Source organism: Thunnus thynnus, chromosome 16, assembly GCF_963924715.1.
Source record: "Thunnus thynnus chromosome 16, fThuThy2.1, whole genome shotgun sequence".
Lineage (NCBI taxonomy): Eukaryota > Metazoa > Chordata > Actinopteri > Scombriformes > Scombridae > Thunnus > Thunnus thynnus.
Window position 1 is genome coordinate 16616239 of NC_089532.1, and position 24311 is coordinate 16640549.

Sequence of the window (24311 nt, forward strand, 5' to 3'; positions counted from 1 at the left end):
CAGCCAGTACTTCCAGATTTGTTACTAGCCAACAGGAGCCCATTTCTAGACATATTTGTTTATCAGTCGGAACCATTTTATGCCAGATTTGTACCATTAAAACCATCTTATGGAGGTCTCAAGATGTCCTCTCATATCAAAGAGAGATTTTTGAGCATCAACTTATAAAAAGCCAATAAAACAGGTTTCCAATTGCATCCATTAGTCCATAATTATACACTAATAGTGTTTTCTTCTAATGAATTTTGAAAAAAAAAAGAAACATGTCGACATTAATGGTTAACTTTGTTTGTTTTGGTTCCCTTGATGTTTTCTGCATAATTTGCTGTATTTTTCAGTGTTAGCATGTTTTAAATTGATGAGTATTTCTCATTATTTCCTTTTCTAAGCTTGGATTTGTTCTTTTTTTTTTCATAACAATTCCATCGCTCTGCTTGTGTCTGCATTTTATGTTGGTTAACCTCTGCTGTGAGCTGAATATTTATGAGTTGTGAGCGTTTTTAACAATGTGTTTTGCAGTTGATTTTGCGCTCTGTGTTGTCACAAGAATGTTTTTTGAAATGACTAATAAAGTCAGTTAAAAAGCTCATTTGTTTGTGTTTGCAAGTTCTGTCATTCATTGTCTTTAATTTAGTCTTTTTTCATAGTAAAAAAAAAACCTCATCACATCATATCACATCACTCCATTATCCCCTAATTCTGTCGCAACATTCAACGTGTCACACTTGTCATTCTCATCAAAAAAAACCTCATTATATTACGCTTCTGTCTTGTCTGTGCTTCTTGCATACTGTCATACATTTTAAAAAGCGTGATACCGTAAAATCTGACATAATTCCACAAGCCTTATCTCTATTTGTCTACACGTGCAGTATATTATCTCACTGATCCTCTCTGTTGCTTTTTCTAGAGGAAGGTTATGTGAAAATGTATTTGAAGGGTCGTCCCATCACCATGTTCATGCCCAAAGACCAGGTGGACAGCTACTGCCTGGAGGCCAGAGTCGACCTGCCCAGCAACAAACTCAAATTGGACTGGGTGTATCCTTTTACAGCCTCTTTCCAGACAGCAAGAGACAGAGCTTAGTTTAGCTCGTATGAGAACACCTCAAGTTTTTGTTTTTTTTAATCCCACATAGGAAACTTAAAGTTCAACCACCATCCTTGTTCTGATTTGTAAAGTTTTGAGAAGCAATCTTCTGAGGAAAGTAAATCCAGATTGTCTTGTGATGTAGTTAAGAGAGGAAGCTACGAATGCGTCGTCTAGCTCTCCTTGCTTGTCAGGATAGATCTGCTCAGATGTTCATTTTCTCTGCCGCAGTCGGAGCTGGGCTCATCGCTCTGCAGCCCTGCAGCTAATAACCTGCACACAGCTGGCAGGCTGAGGCGCAAGCAGTCAGCAGCTCCTCTTGTGCTACTTTATTTTTATTTTGTTTCACTTGTGGTTTTCTTTCTCGCTGTCGTTTGTCAATGAAGGAATGAATGTGGTGTGTTGTTAAGTCTAGCGGAAACCCAAAGGGAAAAAGCCATGAGGGGAAACAAAGAAAAGATTAAATTTGAGGACAAAAGCTTGCACATACACACACACACACACATACAAAGAAATAGATATGTGGGCTGCATATACTGTACAATATATGTTGAATCCGTGCAGCATGGACGGGATTACAGATGGTTTATAAGAATACATTAGACAAATGGACATCAGTCTTGCAGATAATATGATTTCATGTTTGACAGAATGTTCTGAACATGCATTTAATGTCTTTTTGTAGTTGCTGACCTTCACTTTTATTGAATTATTGAATTACAGAGCTTTCACCTGCTCCCTTGAGTGTCAGCAAATAGATTCTTGACCTTTTCACCCTTTGGCTGTCGTTGCTGTTTTTTCCTTGACCTTCGTCATGTTCAGCTACGGTTACCGTGGCCGAGACTGTCGCTCCAACCTTTACTTGTTGCCCACTGGAGAAACGGTGTATTTCATTGCCTCGGTGGTCGTCTTGTTCAACGTGGACGAGCGGCTGCAGAGACACTACACTGGACACACAGATGACATCAAATGGTAAGAGACACGAGGAACCGCTTCCACATACAGTCACTGTTTTCATCATCAACTGCAGCTCATATCACATCTGTCATCTACCTCAAGGCTCAAGAGTTTATTCACATTCATGTTTTCTTTTCCTGATAACTAAAAAATGCACACATACACACACACAGCTGCAGAGTGAGGGAAGTAAAAGTAACTAGGTGTATTTGTGTGTAAAAGTAAGACTGTAGAAAAGTGTGCAATGAGCAATATCATAATTATGATATTACACTCAGGGGTTAATCAAAGTTCAAATTATTAATCAACAGGATTGCAGGCAGATTCTTCCTCCTTTGAAGAGTGTGTGAATTTGTCTTAAACTGCCTCATTTCCCCGTCACCACATTAGTGCAGACAGCATGTGGGAGCTAACAGTGAATATTGTATTCACAGCTTTATAAACCTCACTCACAAAACACACTCTTTCATGTTCTGTGGGCATGCTGCTCATCTTTATTCAAGCAGTCCTTTTGATGTTGAAAGGCTTTTTTAACAGTTTTCATGTCTGTTTTCACGTCTCTCTTGCTGCCAGCCTGGCCGTCCACCCCGATAAAATCACCATAGCAACAGGGCAGGTGGCAGGCACCTCTTCAGATGGAAAAGTAAGTGAGGTCTTTTTATTGACATTTTTTTTATCGCTTTAGCTTTCGAGATTTCAATTATTACTGTAGAGGGGAGTTATGGTTTTTCTATTTTCTTTAAGAAATTACGTTTACCACACAGGTTCAGACAATTCTGCTAAATAAACAGTGAAATATTTCAACATTCACTCTGTGTTCTCTTATATATTCATTGAATTCAGTTTGCGCCTCAGTAACCCGTAAGCTTTATATCACATCATACTGATGATATACCTCTCCTGGTGTTTTGTCAATGTGTGTGTGTGTGTGTGTGTGTGTTTTTCCTGGCAGCAGCTGGCTCCTCATGTTCGTGTGTGGGACTCTGTCAGCCTCAACACCCTCCATGTTCTGGGTGTAGGTTTCTTTGACCGAGCCTTGGTCTGCCTGGCTTTCTCCAAGTCGGTAAGGAAACACAGTTGATGCACTTATTAAAGAATGGGTTCACGATTATTAAGTCTGTCTTAAAACAATAGTTGGGTGCCCTTATGAAGATTGAAGCAGTCTTGCTTGTTCTAATCATTCCTCCTGTTCATACTGGACATTAAGAGATCCATTCCTTATGTGCTTCTAGTGCAAGTGATGGGGGACAAAATCAGTCTTTGCTCTGTGAAAAAAAATTTTTTAAAGTATATTTGGAGCTAATATGAGACTTCAGGAGTCTGAGTTAGATAAATAAAGTGGATATCTTCCCAAGTTACAGTCTTTTTAGCATAAAATAACCTCTTTTTGTTGTTGTCCACCGTAGCTCAGCAAGGAAACACAAAGAGGTAATTTTATTGTAATTTCCCATTCGCTTGAATGGGAAACTTTTTCAATGGGCGCCTGACTTCTTTTAATACAGACTTATCATTTAACAGGTAGTTTAAGGCCATTTCTGACATATTTTTGACTGTACTTAGACACTCAACATATTATTAACCAATTTGTCAGCAAACAAACATGGGTTTCTGTTTCTGCATATCAGAATGGAGGAAACACGCTGTGTGTTGTAGACGACTCCAATGACCACGTCCTCTCCGTCTGGGACTGGCAGCGAGAAGACAGACTGGCCGAGGTCAAGGTACGTGTGTATATGTGTTGATATAGCATCACTTCGTGCTCAAATTATTTGTCTATTAAACCAGTATACATCTCAACTGCACTCACTGTTTCATGTTTCGTGTGTTTTGGTTTCAGTGCTCCAACGAGTCCGTGTTTGCGGCAGACTTTCACCCGACAGACAGCAACATCGTAGTGACTTGTGGCAAGTCCCATCTCTATTTCTGGAACCTGGAGAAAGGCATGCTGGTGAAGAAACAAGGACTGTTTGAGGTAAAACACCACACTCTTCCTCACACGGTAGCTTCATACTTACAATACAGTTTGATTTAGAGGCACAAATTCATTCACAATAACTTGTATAGACAATCATTTGTAGACTACATGTATCAAAACTGAAACTTACGTATTCTTGTCTTATTTTTTTACAGAAACAGGAAAAGCCCAAGTTTGTGTTGTGTGTGACCTTTGCAGAAAATGGAGACACCATCACTGGAGACTCAAGTGGGAACATCCTAGTGTGGGGAAAAGGTAAATTACAGTTCCCACAAGAAGTCACAAGCTCTATGTTATAATCATCATGTCTGTGAGGTAGATTCTAAGATAAGGAAGTTTTCCCGGAAAGTTTTGGCATGAGACAGTTGGTTGCTATGAACAATAAAAGAGAAGGAGTGAGACAAAACACCTTAAGAACACTGCGTCTATAAACTCATTTTGTGGTCATAAGCTCAAAGATGTTTCATTGTACTGGAGTTGTCAGGAGTTCGGGGATCAGGGCAGGGTCATACCAAGGATAGAACAGAGCTGTGTCTTGTGAGCAAACATTTAGAAGAAGAAGAAGAAGAAGAAGTGCACTCCTCAGCTACACAATCTCTCACAGTCTCTGCTCTATCTATCGATCACCGCTCTGTCTGTCTGTCAGTCCATTAATCTGCTCTCCTCATGCGGTCGACCTTTATGTCTGACTCTCTGCTACTGAACTTTCTCATCCATCTCATCCCATCTCTGTTGCACAGGCACTAATCGCATCAGCCACGTCATCCAAGGAGCCCACGAGGGCAGCATCTTTGCTCTGTGCATGCTGAGGAATGGCACGCTGGTGTCTGGAGGTAAAGACCGCAGGCTCGTCTCTTGGGACAGCAGCTACCAACAGATACAAACGGTGGAGGTGAGAAGTCGACTGCTGCTTTCAGAAAAAAGGTTTTACAGATGAAACTCAAACTTTAAATAAAGAATCACACAACATGTTATGGGTGAGATGCATTAGTCGTTCTTTTAAACATGATTTAGTAGCAAATATGCTTTTTAATGCTTGGCTATAGGGCTCTGATCAGCTATAACTACCTTCTGTTAATATGTATTAATAAAACGCTAAGCTGCATATTCAGTTCTTTCTTTTAAAGTAGGTCTTGGATGGTTATATGAGCTAGAAACTGCACTCCTGCCCGAGGCGGCAGACTTTGCATTCTGAGCACTGCACCATATCATAAATATTACAGAGGATGAGATGGGTTTGTGCTCTCAGTGAGATTCATGGATATTTATAGTGACAAGAATTGTGGATCACTCATGTCTTATTTTCTCTAAAGAGGCCACATTATGCAGTAAAAGATTAGTTGATATTCATTCTGATAAATGTTGGATTTCAGGTGAACAGGTGGTTTACATGATTAATTATCTTTTTCTCTGCAGGTGCCTGAGCCATACGGTCCCATCCGGACTGTTGCAGAGGGCAGAGGGGAAACTGTGCTCATTGGGACCACCAAGAACTTTGTTTTGCAGGGCAGTTTGGACGGAGAATTCATGTCTATTACACAGGTAGGTGCAACTCCTTATAAATTCCTACATTTACGCAGATGAAGAAAGATACTGAGCAAAGATATCGTAAAAGAAAAAACTCACTTCTCCTCTCCAGGGTCATACTGATGAGTTGTGGGGTCTGGCTGTCCATCCCTGGAAGCCTCACTTCCTCACCTGCGGTTATGACAGGCAGGTGTGCTTGTGGGACTCCAGTTGCCATCAGCTCATCTGGAGCAAGAGCATGGAAGTAAGTTTAGTCAACACTGCCCCCTGGGGTCACTCATGAGAATCACGTAGCACCCAAATCATGATAATTCTACCCTTGTTTTGTAAGTAAGTAGTAAGTAAAGTTTATTTAATAGGGCACCTTTCACAGAGCAAAATTATTAATAATAAGATCATAAAGAGCAGTAAAGAAAGAGAAGCAACAGAAAGACATACAAAAAACATACAAAATTAGAAAGACTAGACAGCACATGCACAAGGTGAGACAAAGGCCAGTTTGAATAAATGAGTGCTCAGCTGCTTTTTAAAGGCACCAGCAGAGCCCACAGATCTTATGTCTATAGGAGGAGCGCTCCACAGTGTCAGAGCCACAATGTCAAAGGCACAATCACCTTTTGTGTTTAGTCGAGAGTGAAGGACAACCAGTAAGCCCTGGTCAGAAGACCTACGTGACCTTCTGGTGATAGAGGGATGGAGCAGGTCAGAGATGTAAACACGTGCCTGACCAGGCAGGGTCAAGTCACGTCAGTTCTGATGTCCTTAAGAAGCAGAGGGAACAGTAAATTTAGTGATTAAGATGTACACATGTACATGGAAACAACCATAATTTCAGATTTGCATGAATTTGGTTAATGACAAACCTTTCCTTTTTTATTTTTGTTGACATGAAATATCCTCTCATTCCTGTTTCTGACAGGACACTGCCCAATCAGCAGGCTTCCACCCGTCTGGAGCTGTGGTTGCCATAGGAACCCAGAATGGCAGGTAGGGAAACCCATCCTCAAAAAACACTTAGTGGCTATCTAATCCTGAAATGGATACAATGTTTGCCTGACTGCTTCCGTCAAAATCATTAATAAATACTTAATGTTACACTGAGAAGTCTGCATCAGCCGCTACAGTAGAGCGGAAATCATGAGACTTGATGATGAGACGACAGATTATTCAGCAGTCTGCCATTAATCCTGCAGGTGGTTGGTGCTGGACACGGACTCTAAGGATTTAGTCACAGTGCACACAGATGGGAATGAGCAGCTGTCTGTTGTGAGCTACGGGCCAGGTATGTTGATAGATGACGACAGTGTGTTGCCAGTGCACATGCAGTGTTGATTTATCATGAAGTTTACAGCACAGCATACAGCATACATCATGGAAAAATATTTACGATAATACAAAAAAGGCATTTGTTGTGATGCCACCGCAAGAAAATCTAGAAGTAATTGTTTCATGTTTTAGAGAATAATATTTCTTAACACCATTACAAACATTAAACCCAGTAAACTGGGAAAATATGGGTTACACAAAGTCTTCCCTTATAGCGCAATACTTTCCACCCAATCTATCATTAATAATCAGTAAATTCAAGATATTTCGTATTTAACTGGTAGTTTAGTTTAGTTCTATTTCTGAAGGCTGTAACCTCAAAACAAGTTAAATGCTTTTGCAAAGCTTTCTACGAAGTATTTAACCTCCAACCAAGATGAGACCAAAGTCACACCTGTTGTCAGATATACTGTGAAGAGTACGTGGAGATTTATTGGTGCCACATGGGAATACATATTTGAATAGGTTATCAAGATTATCATAACTGTAACTGCACCGTAATCCTTACACAATAACCATAATAATACGATTTTTGCCGCATACTGCATCCACAAAGTACATCCTATGTAATAAATTAACTTCTGCAAACATTTACATGTTCTGCTTTCCTATCAATAATCTTCCTGTCTCCCTTTATTTTATTTAGATGGTAACTTCCTGGCCATTGGTTCCCACGACAACTATATCTACATCTACGCTGTGGCAGAAAATGGGAGGAAGTACAGTCGAGTGGGGAAGTGTTCGGTGAGCACCTGTATTTATAATCCCCCTTCATTTGTGGCTCCTTTATTTTTAGTTCCTCCCCATATCAGCTTTTATATATAGTTTCCCCCCTCAGGTCTATATATGGGCCTCCTCTATGTACACTTTGTCCTCACTGTGTGTTGATAAGCAGGCCTAAAATGATGAATGACAATGAGATGAGTCATACGGTGTGGTGTCTATGTAAATATCATGACTAAGAGTTGCTATATCCAATTGGAACAATATTTTTAGGAATATGTCAGCTGCTTGAAAAACCATATTGCCTCCACTCCACTGGAGCACTGTGAAGTTTGTTCTTGTGTGTCTGCAGTAAAAATAATCCCTCCTCTTTATTTATTTTCTCAGGGTCACTCTAGTTTTATCACCCACCTGGACTGGTCAGTGGACTCTCAATACCTGGTATCAAATTCAGGAGACTATGAGATACTGTACTGTAAGTACATCCTCTTGTGTCATCCTCTCACTGCCTCTGTTATGATATCTTTGTAACTTTACAGTAGAATTAACACCAAAGGTTTCTGCATCAGTTTATTTCTTTATCCTAACTTTTTCAGTATAATAAGCTCCATGCATATCAATGCTTACTGGAAACTGAGCGTGTGCAAAATTGTCAGTGTTAAAAATCACATGTGTAACAGTTCTTAGTGGACACACTTTCCAGTTGAAACACGTCAACACTAAATCACTGAAAAATGTTGACATGTTCATGATTGTTTTTTAAGAACCAATTTTCTGCTCCACAAGAAATATTACATTAACTGCACATTTTTCAGTGACAGTTATTTGAAGCTGACATGCGTTGGTTCTGCTGTGGTGCAGGTGTGCCAAACCTATTAAAAACGTGTCAAAATAACTCACGGGTGTGATGGGCTTGCATTATATTAACACTGGCATACAGTAGTGTTGGTTTAAAGTACCCAGCATGATATTAAAGTACACTAAGACACGGTGTGTGTTTCTGTGTATTTTCTCAGGGATCCCATCAGTGTGTAAGCAGGTGGTTAGTGTGGAGACCACCAGAGATATCGAGTGGGCCACCCACACCTGCACTCTGGGCTTCCAGGTCTTTGGTAAGTGGGTTCTCTCCCTTTTTTCTTTCTACATATCTTTGTATGTATGTGTGTTTGTGTCTATTTAAAGTTACCACCGCCCTCTGCTCCTCCTCAGGCTTGTGGCCCGACGGCTCAGACGGCACCGACATTAACGCTGTATGCAGGTCCAATGATAAGAGCCTCTTGGTCACTGGAGACGACTTTGGGAAGGTCCACCTCTTCACATACCCCTGCTCACAGTTCAGGGTAAGTTACTGTGGACTGTTAGTGAACATTTTCATCTCAGTGATGTTGAGAAGGAGCTCATGTGAAACTGTGATTCAGTAGTTTATGAAAATGTAAAAGGATGTCAACATTCATCATTTGTTTTCTCCTTTTCAGGCTCCTAGCCATTTTTACGGTGGCCACAGCAGTCACGTGACCAATGTGACTTTCCTACACAACGACAGCTACCTGGTGTCAACAGGAGGGAAGGACATGAGCGTGATGCAGTGGAGGATAGTCTGAGCGAGAAGTCGAAAACAGAAACTGTCGACTTCTTACTACTGCTGGCGCCTGACACCCAGCTGAACTGAACTGCACTAAACTGAACTGAACCAAACTCAGACGCTTAAAAAAAAAAACGTGGATCTGATTGAACTGAAAAGTGAATTGACAGAAGAGGAACCTGCGGGTTTCCTTCCTGATCTGCTCTCAGAACCCAAATGAGATGAACTGTTGGAGGTGTAATGTGCGGTTGCTTGAAATACAAAAAAATCCTGAATATTTCTCCTTTTTTTTTTTCCATTCACACTACATGTAAAGAAAAAAATCTCTTCTTCTCTCTCTCACGTTTGTACTGTAGCCTACTCACCAATGACACAAGACAAAACAAATCAAAACGGATCCAATCCAACAAAACAGAACCAAAGGCTGCATTTGTCCAGTTTGGCTTTCACTGTTCTTGTATTGTGCACACTCCTGCCACAGATAATGGACTGAAGAGGGTTTTCTGTTGTTTTCCAGCCGCTCCAGACTGAATATCATCAAGCTGGAGATCCAAGCGCAATGGAACAAAAACTGTGTATGGAAAGAAAGAACATAGTGATTTTCTAATTGTTAAACTTTCTTTTATATTGTATTTAACAACTCAGGAAAGCACTAGTGAAGCAGGATCCTTCCCTGTTGTTAACATTGACATATCAGAAGAACAAGCCTCTGGCTGCCCTTAAACACATCTCGCTAAAACACGGTTAATATCAGATTCAACTGTTATTCCACCATTATTTATTTATGTGCACTGACTAACTGTGTATGAAAACTACTATCAAGTCAGGACAGATGCTGAATTAGGAGGATATTAATAAATTACAGAGAATAGAATTGATCAACAGGATACACACAGGTACTGCATTGTTTATCCCTGTCAGATGTGATGTCAAGAAGCTACAATATTTTTGGGAAATTATTTAGGGCAATGAAAAATTACATTCTGAAATAGGATATGAACAATTTTCCACAACATTATCTCAACATGTTCCAAGTGTTTGTGCTTCCAGGTCTTAAAAAAGACACATTTTCTATTATTATTTATTGATCATGAGTCAAATCTTTTATCACCAATTTCAGTTCCTTTGAGGTTTTTTTTTTTTTTTTTTCTATAGTAAATCCCTGTTTAGTTCCTGATGTGTAAATATACTGAGAGGCTTGAAACGGAGAAAATTTGGGTGAAATTACAGTATTTGAAACCATTTCAGATTTTTGGGATGAGTTGAACTGAGCTTATTTTATCTTGCTTTTATCAAAATCAAGCATGTATTTAGTTTTTTGTTTTTTTTGTTTTTTTCACCGATGTGAAGCATTTTCAAATCTGTATCTGACCGAAGTTTATTGCACCCAGATCAGTTTAGGAAGAGGAAGGATGAGACCATAACACTGTAACTGTTTACGTCTGATGTGCTCCTCCGTTGAGCACCATCAGTCACTGGCAGGATATTTAACTGAACTTCTTGAGGTGTTTTTTTCTTTCCTATAATACACTGCTTCCGCCTGATAAACATACAGCAGGTCTATTTACAGAAGAGCAAGCAAATCACCATTTAGCACTTACTTTACTGGAGCTTTTCACACAAATTAATGATGTCTGCTTTCAACTTTCCAAGCTGTGTACCATCCAGTCGCATCTACTGTACGGCACATAGCATGTCACATTCCTTAGTTTACAGTTAACAGCAAGACAAGACGACACACGTGCATGAATAAAAAAAGATTTCTTTGATTGGGTTAAAGCAGATTTTAGTATGATGGTTTGAAATCCTGAAAGTTGTCTGTTTTGTTATCAGAGAAACCAGTGAAATCTTCTAACAGCAGTGATATTAAGTCACCACTCAACAGAGTGAATGTAAAATGATTTGTCTTATCACTTAACACTCGGGCTGCAGAATACCATTGAACACTTAACATTTGTCTGGAAGTAAATGCAACATGAAATTCCTATGATGCTGTGTCATATTTTCATCTTTTTTTTCTTTATTTTTATTTTTATTTTTGTGTGTTTCTTGTCAAAGAGTAAGAAAGATCAAATCTTTGGTGTCATGTTTAAATATAATTCACTTTTATATTCCTTCAAGGGTTTATATTCCTTTATGAAAATGATCATATAGTTACGAGCTAAAACCCAGCAGTCTTCTTTCTGTGTAAAAATGTATTTAAAAGTTTATCTGAAGCTAACATGAAGCTCCAAATGAGTCAAATCAAGTAGATATCTTTCAACGTTACAGTCTTTTTAGTGTCAAAGTTCCTCTTTTTGTCACTATACTTCCACCGCAGCTCAACAGGGAAACACTGTCCGAGGAAACACAAAGAGGGAATTTGATGCTAAAAAGACTGTAAATGTGGCAGATATCCACTTGATATAACTGACTCAGACTGCTGAAGCTTCATATGAGCTTCAGATAAACTTTTAAATGCATTTTTGCACAAAATGAGTGTGGTTTTTGGCCCCCATCACTTACACTGAAAGCGCTTTTGAAGGAGATCTTTTAAAAGTCAGTATGAACAGGAGGAAAAACATCTCTGTTCATTTGCCCACCAGACTGTTGTTTTAGGCGGACTTGAAAAAATTGTGAGCCTGTCCTTTAATCTTGGGGTGGGGTTGGGAGGGGGGGGTCGTCATCGTCGTCATTCCCTGCATGTGCGCGTCTTCGCCGCAGGTGGGCAGCATTGAGCCGGTCAGCTTTCCCCACCACCTCCCCCTCCTCCTCCTCCTCCTCCTCCTCCCCTCCACCTCCTTCTTCCTTCGCTCTCCGTATTAGCATTTTACCCCCAAATCTCTCCACCTCATCACAACACTCCGAATGGGAAGAAAATATGGCATGAGGGAGACGGCGGCTGACAACCACAGTTCACCGTCTTCTACCGAGCGCGAGCCCCGCCTGAACATGGACTTAAGGATACGCAGCGGCGCGTGCGGAGAGCAGAGACAACGGAGCACAAAGCGGATGGGAGAAAAGGCTCGCGCTCTCGCTTAGCGTTTCTTCAACAACGACTCTCATCATCAGCTTGTATTATTCCAAGAGACGCGCACAGGCGACACAAGGTGGAGGCCGGCGGGCTGATTCCTGCCTCCCAGACTGTTCATTCAGACATTTAAAGCGGACTGGTGTTCATACCGATCAGCCTCATCAGTGCCATCATCTCCGGTTGAATAAAAAGACGAGAAAATGAGGTAAGCGGCCATGCGCTCTGTTAGACGCGTCATGACAGATGCGCACCGACACACAGCCCCTCTGCCTCCAGTCTGCATCTGCATTTATGCATTTATCTCATAAGGATAAACAACAGCTAATCGTGTATTGAAGAACTGCAGCATCTTTTACATCTTATAGCTCATTTTTCTCCATGCAGGGACAGTATTTTGAGCATCCAGGGGGCCCACCCACCGGGCCTCAGCTCCATACAGGCGTCCTTTACAATTCGCTATATATACAGGCGAAATATTTACATCAATTCTCTTGTCTTCCCCTCATTTGTCCATCTTTTGTCATCGCCGGACCCGCCCATTGTGCTGAATGCAGCATTTAAGCCGGGCTAATGTTGTCATGGAAACGACAGCATCACGTTATTTCTCCACATACGGTGCACCAGGTGAAATAAAACGCTGGATGTGAAAGATGCACCGGCCAGTGTAAGTGTCTGCAGGGGGGGAGAGGGGGGGGGGGGGGGGGGAGTTGGAGGGGGTGTAGGATAAGTGAGGGTGCATATAACCAGAGGAGGAAGAGGAGGAGGAGTGTTTATTCTGGTGGTTGCCAGGCAGGTTATCATCAGACCCCCCCTCAACCCCACCCCTCCCCACACACACCTACATAAGCCTACTTACTCCACTACGGATCCTCATATGCACCGTTCAGCTTGTGGAAAATGTGTCTGTTTCCTAAGTCCACAGTCTAAATTGGAGCCTATGGGTGGTATTTTGAGCCTTTCCCTGCTTATGTTGGTATGCAGAATGCGCCGGGCCCCAAATCTTCTCCAGCAGCCTCCAGAGTCTCTGTATTCTTTTCTATTTATGAAACAGGCCTTTTATATTTCCCCCCCTGCGTGTAGTTTGACTCCTCCGTGTCTCTGTAGCTGCAGCCTGCACCATTCTGTTTTATGGCTTCAGATTTACTCTGACAGCTCTCCTCGGATACAAGTGCACTCTCCCTGATTTTACTTTAGCTACCGGTGTCTGGGTGTGTGTGTGTAAGTGTGTGTATTAGTACTGTCTTGGTGTGTATTTCTTTTCAGAGAGGAAAAGGGAATAAGAAAAAGAGAAAGCCATAGGTGCTCTCACATCTGGATATCTTGAGTGGAGACTGCCACTGTTCCAGTTATTTTTATTACATGTGCTGATCTACGCCGGTTTCCTGTAACCTCGCGCAACTCAGAGCCAGTAGCTGAACTATTTTCTCAGACAGTAAACATGTAAGATTCATATCCTCCAGTCCAGTTGGATGAACACGCCTTCCCTGTAAAGCTGTGCTACTTGTGTCCCGTCCTGTGTGTTTGTTTTTGCCAGAGGCAGATCTGCTCTTTGACTCAAGCCCAAAAGGGAAGTCTTAAATCTCCATAAAGCAACAAGAAAGTGACCAGGTTTTTTTTTTTTTTTCAGGAAGAAAAAAGGAGAATTAAGTCAATGTGATAATTTGTTCAGCATCACCGCTCCCTTTGTAGCATTTATGTAAGCGTGCATGTGCATTTATGTATGTGCGTCACCATGTCACACGAGCGCGCGTGTGTGTGTATATATATAAGTTATTTTTAGTCTAGTAACGTTAGTGGTTTCATTATGCAATGGTAATTCTGTGTTCTCCTTGTCAGCCTGGCTGCTGTCATTTGGTTGCTTTTGGATGCGTGTGTGTGTGTGTGTGTGTGTGCGTGTGTGTGTGTGTGAGAGAGAGAGTTAGAGAGAAGGTTTGGAGGGCAAAAAGCGAGGCGTCCATCCTGTACTATTAACGCAGGATGATTTCTGAAGCGCTTGTTGTGGTGACTCATCGTAACGAAGGTAGACTGAGAGCGAGTGCAGCCAGCGGACGGTAAAACGCTGAGTTATGCATCTTACTGCAGGCTGCTGCAAGCTGATCAGCTCCACGTGAGCCGGCTGACAACACTCCCATTCCCCAGCTTTTCATTGACAGCTATAATATATTAGTTCAGCCTGGAATTCAGGGAGACCAGTTAGAATCAGGGGAGAGGAAAGTGCCTTTTAACCCTGATGTAACTTTGTAACTGAGTACCAATACCGGAACTGCTCCTCTCAATAAATGTCTTTCTACAAAAGTCTCTGTTCATTTACATTTTTGACGAAATTGGGAATCGGGAAATATCTGATTAAAGAATAAGTAAACAAGATTTTGAATCTGATGACACGTTCAACACCAGCTTTCAGAACTTTCAGCAGTTTCCGATACTCGATGCCACGGACACATCTTTGTCAATACCAAATGAGTATTGGTTTGATATCCAGTCCTAAACACGGCTCGTCTTATATCAGTTTGGATCCAATTTAGCAACATTTCTCATGTGTTTAGAGGTCTGGTAATCAACCCTTTTTTTCAAAGCAACATTAGCTCCAAATGGTACAAATTATCTGTGCCCAAACTGCAGGTACGTTTTTCAAAAAGTCAGCTTAAACATTTTGTTTCTCATTTTACTTTAGTTTATATGAAATTATGAGAGGGAAGACGTATTTTCACACAAAGAAAATAATGCTAACATACTGTATGCCAAACACATGCCAATACAATATTCAGAAACTAGAGCTGCAATAATTATTGGATTAGGTGATTGACAGAAAATGACTGATTAAACTTTTAAGTCATTTTTTAAAGCAGCAATAGCTTCAGTGTCACAGTTTTCCTTCTTCATGTGATAGTAAACTTTAAGTTTTGGTGTGTCGGTCGGAAAAAAACAAACCTTTTGATGACAAAGCCTTGGGCTCTAGGAAATTTTGATGGGCATGACATTGTGATTAATTGGTTAATCAAGAAAACAGTCTGCAGATTACCTGACAATGAAAATAATTGTTAGCTGCAGCGCTGCTTGCCGGATACTGCTGATCAACATGCATCCTCCTTTGTAGCAGTGTTTATGATTGCGACTTATACTCTTCTGTTGAGAATCAAGCCATTTCCTCTGTACGTGTCAGCAATTAATGTGAAGTATATGACATTGTATACAGTTCTATAGCACATGTAAAATACAAACTGTTGATATATTCAAATAAACAACCAACACAATGTTTGCATCATATTTGCATATTCTTTTAGTTGATCTTTATTTTATTTGCAGTGCATTGGTTCCTCAGCAAACCATAATTCTCCTTTCATGATCTCATGTTGACCTTATCATGCCCCATATACAGTTCATGCTCTGTAAACACCACAAAACCATTAAACACATACCCTTCATACTGTAATCTGCTCATTTCCTAGCATATCCCATACATCCTCATCATCATACAGGCTTTGTATTGTTGGAGATTTAATGATGAATCTGCATCATGCGTCCTTTGGCTTAATGGAGGTCCACCAGGCCACTTCAAATGACCCCACCACATCATGTGGAGGGCATTTACAGCTAAGCATGCTATTCTTTCTTTCTCTCTCTCTGAGCTTTCACTCCCCAGGTTTTTGAATGCAGCATCCTCCAGTTGAACTCTACAATATGTGTTCTGTAGTTCTGGATTAGCTCACTTCTGTAATATATTTCAGTGAGGGAAGTGAGCGTGCATCATACAAACCTAGTTTTGGGAAAGAAGATTATGTTCTGTCTGACCTTCCAGGCTGAGTTTTAGATCCTGGGTCTGTCTGCATGTTTCTTACTATTTTCTAAACCCTCAAAGCCCTTTTAATCTTTTAGTGGACTAGATTGCTCTTTGTTTGTTACCCCACACCTACCTCGGCACGCTGTGGCAAAGAAGCTTAATAGCCTAAGTTTGCTTCAGACAGATGGACCATCGTTGAAGACAAACTGTGATAAAGCCACAAGGAAACAACAAATGTTGCACTTGATGAATGTTGCAAGAATATAAAACGCAATCATTACATCTGTTCATGCTGTTCAGTGTTGAGCTGGAATGCTGTTTCCTTAATGAAAGCCGAGCTGAATGAATGAACTGGTGTGTTGCTGTTATTTCCTCCTCTGTAGTTAACTTGTGATTGAGGGTTACGGTTGCATGCATGCATCTTTGACCGTAAAAATCCTGTTAGCGTGGAATCTCTTTAAAGCTTTCTAAACTGTATGGGCTATAGAGAGGCGGGTGTATACGCTCTCTTGTTGGCTGTATAGCCTAACATGTAATTTCCATCCAGTGGAAATGATTCCTTGGAGGTTGAAAGACAAATCCTCGCAGCGGAGAGAGGTGACTGGTCTGTACCGGTCACATGTTCTCTCTCTCTCTCTCTCTCTCTCTCTCTCTCGCATTCCCTTACTCTGTTGCAACACTCCTCATCTCTCTCTCTCTCTCTCACTCACTCCTTCCCTCCTACTCTCTCTCTCTCTCTCTCTGTGTCCCAGTCTTATGTCTGCTCTGTTGGCGTAGGGGATTTTCAAGCCTTTTTTAGAGGATGTGAAGAAGGGAAAGGTTGAGTTTTACGACAGCGTTGGACAGCATGTGCACCGCTCTCTCCTCTCAGGCTAACGCTTCCCCCTCTCCTCCATAATCTCCCCCTTTATACCTCCTTTCATCCTTTGCTTGAGGACTTGTGGACTGTCTTCTTCAGCGACATGTATTCCCTGGACGATTTCGGGTAAGGCAACACGACTCCTTGTCATCACCTCTGTCTCTTTTATTTTTTTCAAACAGCAGTTGTAGGATAGTTTTGTACTGTATTTCTCTTTCTCTCTGTATCTATCTCCTTCATTCTCAAGCTGTACAGTCTGTTGAATGGCTTTAGTTGGAGAGAAAGCGAGGGGAAAAACGGGAGAGGAAGGAAAATCTCCTCCAGGAATTGCTGACTTTCTCTCGTCTGTCTCCTTCTTTCCAGCCCCTCTGTCTGTGTTTTCTCTCGAGCCAGCTGTTAGCAGGGAAGCCTGATTGGTTACCCTCAGCCAGTCTTTCATTGGTTCAGTCTTTTCCTGGGAAGAAGGAATGAGTTTCTCCCTGGCTGTCAGTGTGTCCGCTCAGCTGCTCTCGGTCGTTCACAGGATTGATCCCATCTGACTCATTGCATGTGTGTATGTGTGAGAAAGAAAGACAGGAAGAAAGGGATAGAGCGCGCTAATCTCTGAGTGGGACTATCAAAAGCCAGATGATAGAGGGGTCTCTGTATAATATGGTCTCGGTAGATTACAGCTGGGCGTGGTGATTTGTTGAAGCTCAAATACAGATGTGGGGCAGAAGAGATAACATCAGAGGTTTACGCTTAACCGCATGCACTCTAGTAATCTACTGTAAAGTATACAGTACACATCAGTGCACATCAGTATTTCAGTACAAGTGAAATCCTCTCTCTCACAGTGTGTTCATTATTTATGAGGGACTGCTCATATTGACATGGTTGTGCAGATTAGCACATTGTAAAATACTACAAAAAAAAACAAAATATAATTTAGAGCTGCAACAGTTTTTAGCTCATTTGTGTCATACGTGATGGTAAACTGAATATCTGTGAATTTCTCACTGTTCATCGGACAAAACAAGACATTTGAAGACGTCACCATGAGCTCTAAGACATTATAAGGGGTATTTTTCCCAATTTCATAGACAAAACAATTAATCAATGAATTGAGAAAATAATTGACAGATTCTTCCAAAGTTTGCTTGTCTGAATATATTTAAATAGTTCAGAAAACATGACCTTGAAGCTGTTATTTGTAGGTTGTTGAAAACTATCTCAGCTTAACTCCTCATCCATACTGTCCTATCATCATTTCTTCCTGTTCCCTCCTCAATTACTGCACTATATTCCTCATCTGGCCACTTTTCTTCTTCTCCTTCCCTGTCATCCTCCTGACATCTCCGCTGACAGATCCGGAAAAGCATAGTCACTCTGTCTACCGTAGGTCTACATAACCTATGAAGTATATTTCTCCAAATGGAAGCAGCGTTTGCCTTTAAGGATCAGGATTAGTGACAGGACGAGGACTGAGGAAGGCGGAGTGAGGAGGAGGAGGAGGAGGAGGAGGAGAGGAGGTGGGGGAGGGGTGGCAGTGAAGTGGGGGTTGCTATCCATATTGTGTGTGTCCATGACAATCAGCTTGAGGGCCAATTGGCATCAGTATGGAATGAATAAGTGATGTCATTATCGGGGTCGATATGTTGATTTCAACCTGTTTATTGCTCCTTGCTGTAGCTGTGCCATCAACAAATGACCTCCTTATATTAAGACAATGGTTTCTAATCAACCATTTGTCAAAGAATTCTTTAAGCGCATTTGACATATTTACATACTGTATATAGCACTGCAACAATTAGTCAAATAATCGATTAGTTGATCAAAAGAAAATGAAATATTTCCTGGTTGCAGCTTCTCAAATGTGAGGATTTAAAGCTTTTCTTTGTCATACATCATAGTAAACTGAATATCTGTGGATTTTGGACTGTTGATCAGACAAAACAAGACATTTGAATACGTCATCATGGGCTCTAAAAAGTTATAACGGGTATTTTTCTCTTTTTTTCTGACATTTTAATGACAAAACAATTAATCGATTCATCGAGAAAATAATTGGCAGATTCAGCAATAATGAAAATAATCGTTAGTTGCAGCCCTAAATGTATATCAGCATATATCTGATAATGTGATGTGAGGCAAGGAATATACATCTTAGACTTTATCTACTCTTTTCCTGGTCAGAACCTGGCTGCGTATACGTTCTCATAGTTGGAAATTTTTAGATAATAATTATTCAAATAAAAAATATGTGCCATGATATGTGACATGATATGCTGGTATCTTTGGAGCTCACAGAAAGAAAGAAAAAAGGAAACACCAGAGCAAGAGTTTCAGTTAGAATCAGGGTATTAAAAAGTGTGTGAGACCTTTTTCAGGAGCCGTATTTAAGAAGTATGAGGAAACAAAAAGGTCAGTTATGTCACAGAGAAAGATGACATCTTTAAAACACTGATATCCTCTCGTTTAGTATTTACACTTGTATTTTATCACCTAGGTTTGTCAATTTTTCCAACCATTACCTAAACTTATCTATAAATAGTGAAAATATTAAATGATTTGATGACTAACACAGGCTGTATAAATAGTATTTCTTTTTATAGTATTTCATTCTATTTCTAATAAGAATCATCCCAGGTTCTTTCCATGTCCCAGGGCGGCACATTGCTTCACATTCCCTCATTACCATCACATGTTTAATGCTCATTTTAATCTCTTACCCCCGGGGCAGTTTAGCTGTTGCCTGTTATCATTTTATGAATGTTAGTGAACAGGCAGTGTGCCCTCCTCAGGGCACGACAGAGCCTCGTCTGTCACAGATCAAGCTCGTTAACATTTGCCCGGCCGGCCACAGAAATGTCCTGCAGTCCAGCTGGACACTCAGTGCCACAGACGAGCCAACGTTAATTTAGCTTGGCGCAGGCGTTACTCCGAGCCCCGAAAAAGAAATCACTGTTGACTGGAGCTCCTCTTCAACCAATCAGTGTTGACTATGACGCTCATTTACCCAATCACGAGTGGCATTTTCTGCCCAGTCACACCCCCTCAGCGATGTTGTGTCATTTGTGTAGTTTGCTGTCAGCGCGGCATATGAGGTCAGCCATTAGAGTGGAGGCCAGCGAACCAGAGAGGTCGAAGTTCAAAGATTAATATTCTGTCATACTGATACTAGAGTACTGTCAGTCCTGGGATTTGCATGTGTATTTTTAAAAGAGAGTGAATCTGAGTGTGTGTGTGTGTGTGTGTGTGTGTGGTATTCTTGATTTTAATATTTCGTGTGTTAAAGCCCGATTGATACTGGATTTTTGAGTCTGTTACAGATATTTGAGAAGTTCATAATGATACCGTATATCAGCTGATAGTCTTTTTCTTTCCATTTATTTTTACATAAACATACACACACTTTTTTGACAAGGATCCATTAAATCTGTTTTTTTAAAAGAATTGTGACCAGTATACAGTATGTTCAGTCCACAGTGATGCTAGAAGCTGTACTTTGGCAGAGCAGTGCTTTGAGCTAAACACTAATGTCAAACATGCTAACATGCTCGCAGTTGATGTTTGGCAGGTATAATGTTTACCATGTTCACCATCTTAGTTAGTATGCTAACATTTGCTAGTTATCACAAACACAGCTGAGGCTGATGGGAATGTCATTAGTTTTGCAGGTATTTGGTGATAAACCAAAGACGTGATGATGCTGGTAGATGAAAAGTTAGTAAAGGATCACCAAAGTTATCACAGTTCATTCTGAAGGACACATGAATGTTTGTACCAAATTTCATGGCAATCCAGCCAATACAGTAATCATTGAGATATTTCACTCCAAACCACAAATGACAACCTCATGTTGGTGCTAGAGGAAAAGGATCACTTAAGTCAGCATGATTCGCCTTTTGAGGACCATGAATGTCAGTATAAATCTTTTTGCCAATCTATCTAGTAGATGTCAACCTGATGGTGGCACAAAAGGAAAAGTCAGTTATGTTAGATGTTTCACCGGATAAATGAAACTTGGTGGCAGTAGATGAAAAGTCAAGGAACTGTCTCCAAACCATGAATGTCTGAACAAAATTTCATGGGAATCCAACCAATAGTTGTTGAGACTTTGGAGTTTTGGATCCACCAACATTGCAAAAAGGAACTTGTCAGTGCTCTCTGGTGGACAAACTCTCTAACAGAGACACTATTTAGAAACCACCATATCTTTGGCATTTCTCTACTGAAATTTCTTGTTAGTCATCAGCCGCCGTATATACCAATATATCTGTGATAAGCTAATATGGGCAGATACAGTATATCATCTGGGGCGATTTATCTGTCTAGTCTCTAGTTTTAATCTATCTGGATCACATTCTGATTAAATTCCCTCCAGCCAATGATCAGGCTCATGACTTCCAAAATGCCCCCCTGCTCCAAGTGCGTGAAATTGCGATTGAGTGTGAATTACTAAGTAGAGGTTAATGGGCATTTAGCACACACGCCACTTCCAGTTAATGCGTGTTGTACATGTTTGTGTATACTCACCCGCTACATCCGTCCTCTGAGGTAGAGGGCATTCCAATCAATAGGATCTGACCACAGTGGGTTAATTAACAACTACACAACTACACTGGGTTGTTAATTCAGACTCTGCTTAATACTGGGTGGCTATGGCAACAGCAGGCAGAGTCAAGAGGAGGGGGGGTTGACAGCAGCAACCCCAATATCCCCCCCCCCACCACCACACACACACACACTCACTAAACATTACTGTGTGTTGATGGGGGGTAAAAGCTGATTGAGACGGATATGAGGTAATCTCCCTTGGGTTAAGAGTATGACAATAGCACAGAGGTTTCAATGACACACACACACACACACACACACACAAGCTCATCTGTTATGCTGTCAGACAACAGGCTGGTCAATGACTTCATCTCTGCCAGTCTGTCTGTCATCTCTTTGTTGCTAGATGGATGGATCATGACTCTCATAGTGGATGCAGGAGTGCAAGAATTCAAATCTGCGGGACGATTTTAATCTCATTCCATTTTTAAGTGGATGTTTTTTGGTTGTTTGTACAGCCATCGCTCTTTTTTTGTCATTTATGTTACGGACTTTCTGCAGGAGGATTAAATAGCTTTTAATGAGTTTTAGTTTTATGGTAATGGGGCAGAACCAGAGGGAGTTTGTGCCATAAACTGCTGCTGCTGCTTCCGCCGCCACTGCTGTTATTGTGGTTTTTCCTGTTCACCAAAATGGATATACACCGGCTCCAAGTGCTGCGTTACTGCCTCCCGCAGAGTGTCAGTGACTCGGGGTTGTTTTACAGCCACATCGCTGCCAGGTTTGTACCGACACTTTGTTCTGACAGCGTGTGAGTTTGTGTGCGAGCCGGTCACTCGTTTCGACTTCCAGTATTTGTCAGTGGTGAGTGATCGATGTTAAATGTCAAAGAAAGCAAGTGGAATCAATGCGAAGAGAGAAGAAAACATGAAATAAGGACCTTTCAGATTGTGTGCACTTGACGTCTGATAGTAAAATTATTGTGTGCGAAGAAAAGTGTTGTGATATGCCAGCAGCACAGACGGACAAATCTTTCCCTGTTGTATTTTAATCAGAACTAAAATACTAATCTGTAATCTTAATCTGGCCTCAACAAACTGTCGTTTAGCCACAGAATTGAGGTTATTTTGGATTAGTTATTGTGCGCACAGATAATTTAACGTGGCACCAAACTGCAAACAAAACCATATTTTTTTATCTTGTGTTTAAGAGTAGAACTCAAGTGTCAGATATTTAGACTCTGATCTATTTTGATGATCTTTTTTCTGTGTGTGTGTATAGTTGTTTCCTCCCGCCTGGTCGCATCTTTTCAGTCAAAGCCTGCGATGCTGCCCGCGAGATGCAGCCCCGCTGTGTGACATTACACCGAGCATCTTCTTTATTCTAAACACTCGGCAGCCGCACATAGAGCATCTCTGAATAGCATGGCGCTGTAAGGGCTCCATACATGTTTAATTCACACAAGTATTGAAGACAGCATAGCTTCTGGCTAAAAAGACAGCCTTTCGGGCCAGTGCCCTTCTCTTTCTTTCTGTTTTCTGCCGGGAGAGGGGAGGATGGAAGATAGGGGGAAGAGATGGAGAGAGAGAGGGGAGGGAGGTTGGGTTGCTGCTGCTGCTGCCCCACATGAGAGCTATAGGATCAAACAGCTCTGTTGGCCGTCTCGTTGTCATGAGGGAAAGGAACAAGGACAATAAGGTTTTATGTGTACAGTATGTGCAGCTGCTGCTTAAAAGTGATCCAGACCATTCAGTATCTGCCTGGCCATTAATATCTAATATTATGAGTTATTTAATGATAAAAAAAAAAAAAATCACAGAATTAAAACAAACATTTAATTTTTTTGTAGAATTTATGAAGTGCCAGTGGAGCTGTAATGAGAGTCATTAACGCGGCTGCAGTATGTGTAACTAACATGTATTGCAGTGAATTGTAATACATGCAAATCACTCAGTAATGGAAAGGCAGTATGTAGGTCATACATTGACTGTCACTGGGTTGTGTTTGAATTAAAAGTAGCAGCGCTGCAAACTGATACATCCTGGCATGAGATTGAGCTTTTTTCACAAAACAAGCGGGACATTTAGCTAAGAACATAAGCACATTAATGCGGTTTGCATTAATGCCATTAAGGCCGCAGTACTCTGCTCTGTTTCTCTCTCTCTCATACACACACACACACATTATTTTGGGCTTAATTGTGCACAGTCGCACTGTACTTTATGTATCAGCGTGGAAAGGGTTAACACACTATAGTGTAGCACAGTGATCACAATCTGGACAGCATGATGGATCGGGGGCACTGAGGCTTTGCTGACATGTATAGATTATGAGAGTCTGAACTGCTTTGTGTGTGTATATAACAGGCTTGTTCTTAGTGAACTGTGATACATTAGTGGAAGAGACATTTTTATGCCATTAAAGCTTAGTTTTAAATCTTCATTATTCTGCTCTTAGTCACTGCACAAAGCAGATTCCTCTGTGTTCAGTACTAATGTCTCACATAGAAAGTATCATATTCATACAATGGAAATATAAATGTAGAATTTGTCTCTATATGACAGATAAATAGGCCTTTGGTGCAGGAAAAGATGCGACTCTTCACCTTTTTATTGAGTGTAGTCGTGTTTGATGTTTGATATTGTTTTTTTCAAGTCAAGTCAGATTTATTTATAGAGCGCATTCAAAAACAACAGAAGTTGACCAAAGTGCTTTACAGAAAAATGGAAAATACTATTAAATAATTAAAACGCAACATAAGCAACACAAAGCAAAATAAATAGATGAGTAAATTGTAATAGACAAAGTTAATAGTTTTATCATGCTATAAAAATTAGGGGTTCTCAAAAACAATTCTATAAAGGTGGGTGTTTAGCTGGGATTTAAAAGTAGTGATAGATAGGGAGGATCTGACAGTGAGGAGCATATTGTTCCACAGTC

The 24311-nt window shown here is 40.8% G+C and overlaps 2 protein-coding genes across 12 annotated transcripts in view; both read left to right on the plus strand.

Annotated features, from left to right (window-relative positions):
- eml1 (EMAP like 1) overlaps nucleotides 1-11166 on the plus strand; it is a 54494-nt gene extending 43328 nt beyond the window's left edge. For 8 of the 9 annotated variants that reach the window (XM_067614306.1, XM_067614300.1, XM_067614305.1 and 5 more), the window contains 17 exons: nucleotides 911-1040; nucleotides 1912-2061; nucleotides 2620-2689; nucleotides 2999-3109; nucleotides 3672-3767; nucleotides 3884-4018; nucleotides 4177-4276; nucleotides 4762-4913; nucleotides 5438-5563; nucleotides 5661-5792; nucleotides 6468-6535; nucleotides 6742-6830; nucleotides 7521-7618; nucleotides 7985-8072; nucleotides 8614-8709; nucleotides 8807-8937; nucleotides 9073-11166. In XM_067614306.1, coding sequence (XP_067470407.1) covers nucleotides 911-1040; nucleotides 1912-2061; nucleotides 2620-2689; nucleotides 2999-3109; nucleotides 3672-3767; nucleotides 3884-4018; nucleotides 4177-4276; nucleotides 4762-4913; nucleotides 5438-5563; nucleotides 5661-5792; nucleotides 6468-6535; nucleotides 6742-6830; nucleotides 7521-7618; nucleotides 7985-8072; nucleotides 8614-8709; nucleotides 8807-8937; nucleotides 9073-9198 — 1898 coding nt within the window. In that variant the 3' untranslated portion in view covers nucleotides 9199-11166. The remainder of the gene's footprint in view (nucleotides 1-910; nucleotides 1041-1911; nucleotides 2062-2619; nucleotides 2690-2998; nucleotides 3110-3671; nucleotides 3768-3883; nucleotides 4019-4176; nucleotides 4277-4761; nucleotides 4914-5437; nucleotides 5564-5660; nucleotides 5793-6467; nucleotides 6536-6741; nucleotides 6831-7520; nucleotides 7619-7984; nucleotides 8073-8613; nucleotides 8710-8806; nucleotides 8938-9072) is intronic. The other variant, XM_067614303.1, reaches the window with a different exon arrangement.
- A 771-nt stretch (nucleotides 11167-11937) lies between these two features.
- Nucleotides 11938-24311, plus strand: part of evla (Enah/Vasp-like a) — a 39337-nt gene continuing 26963 nt past the window's right edge. Inside the window, exon 1 of one of the 3 annotated variants that reach the window (XM_067614312.1) lies at nucleotides 11938-12397. In XM_067614312.1, the coding sequence (XP_067470413.1) occupies nucleotides 12393-12397 (5 nt within the window). In that variant the 5' untranslated portion in view covers nucleotides 11938-12392. Of the gene's footprint in view, nucleotides 12398-16685; nucleotides 16959-24311 lie in introns of those variants that run through there. The other 2 variants (XM_067614311.1, XM_067614315.1) reach the window with 2 other exon arrangements.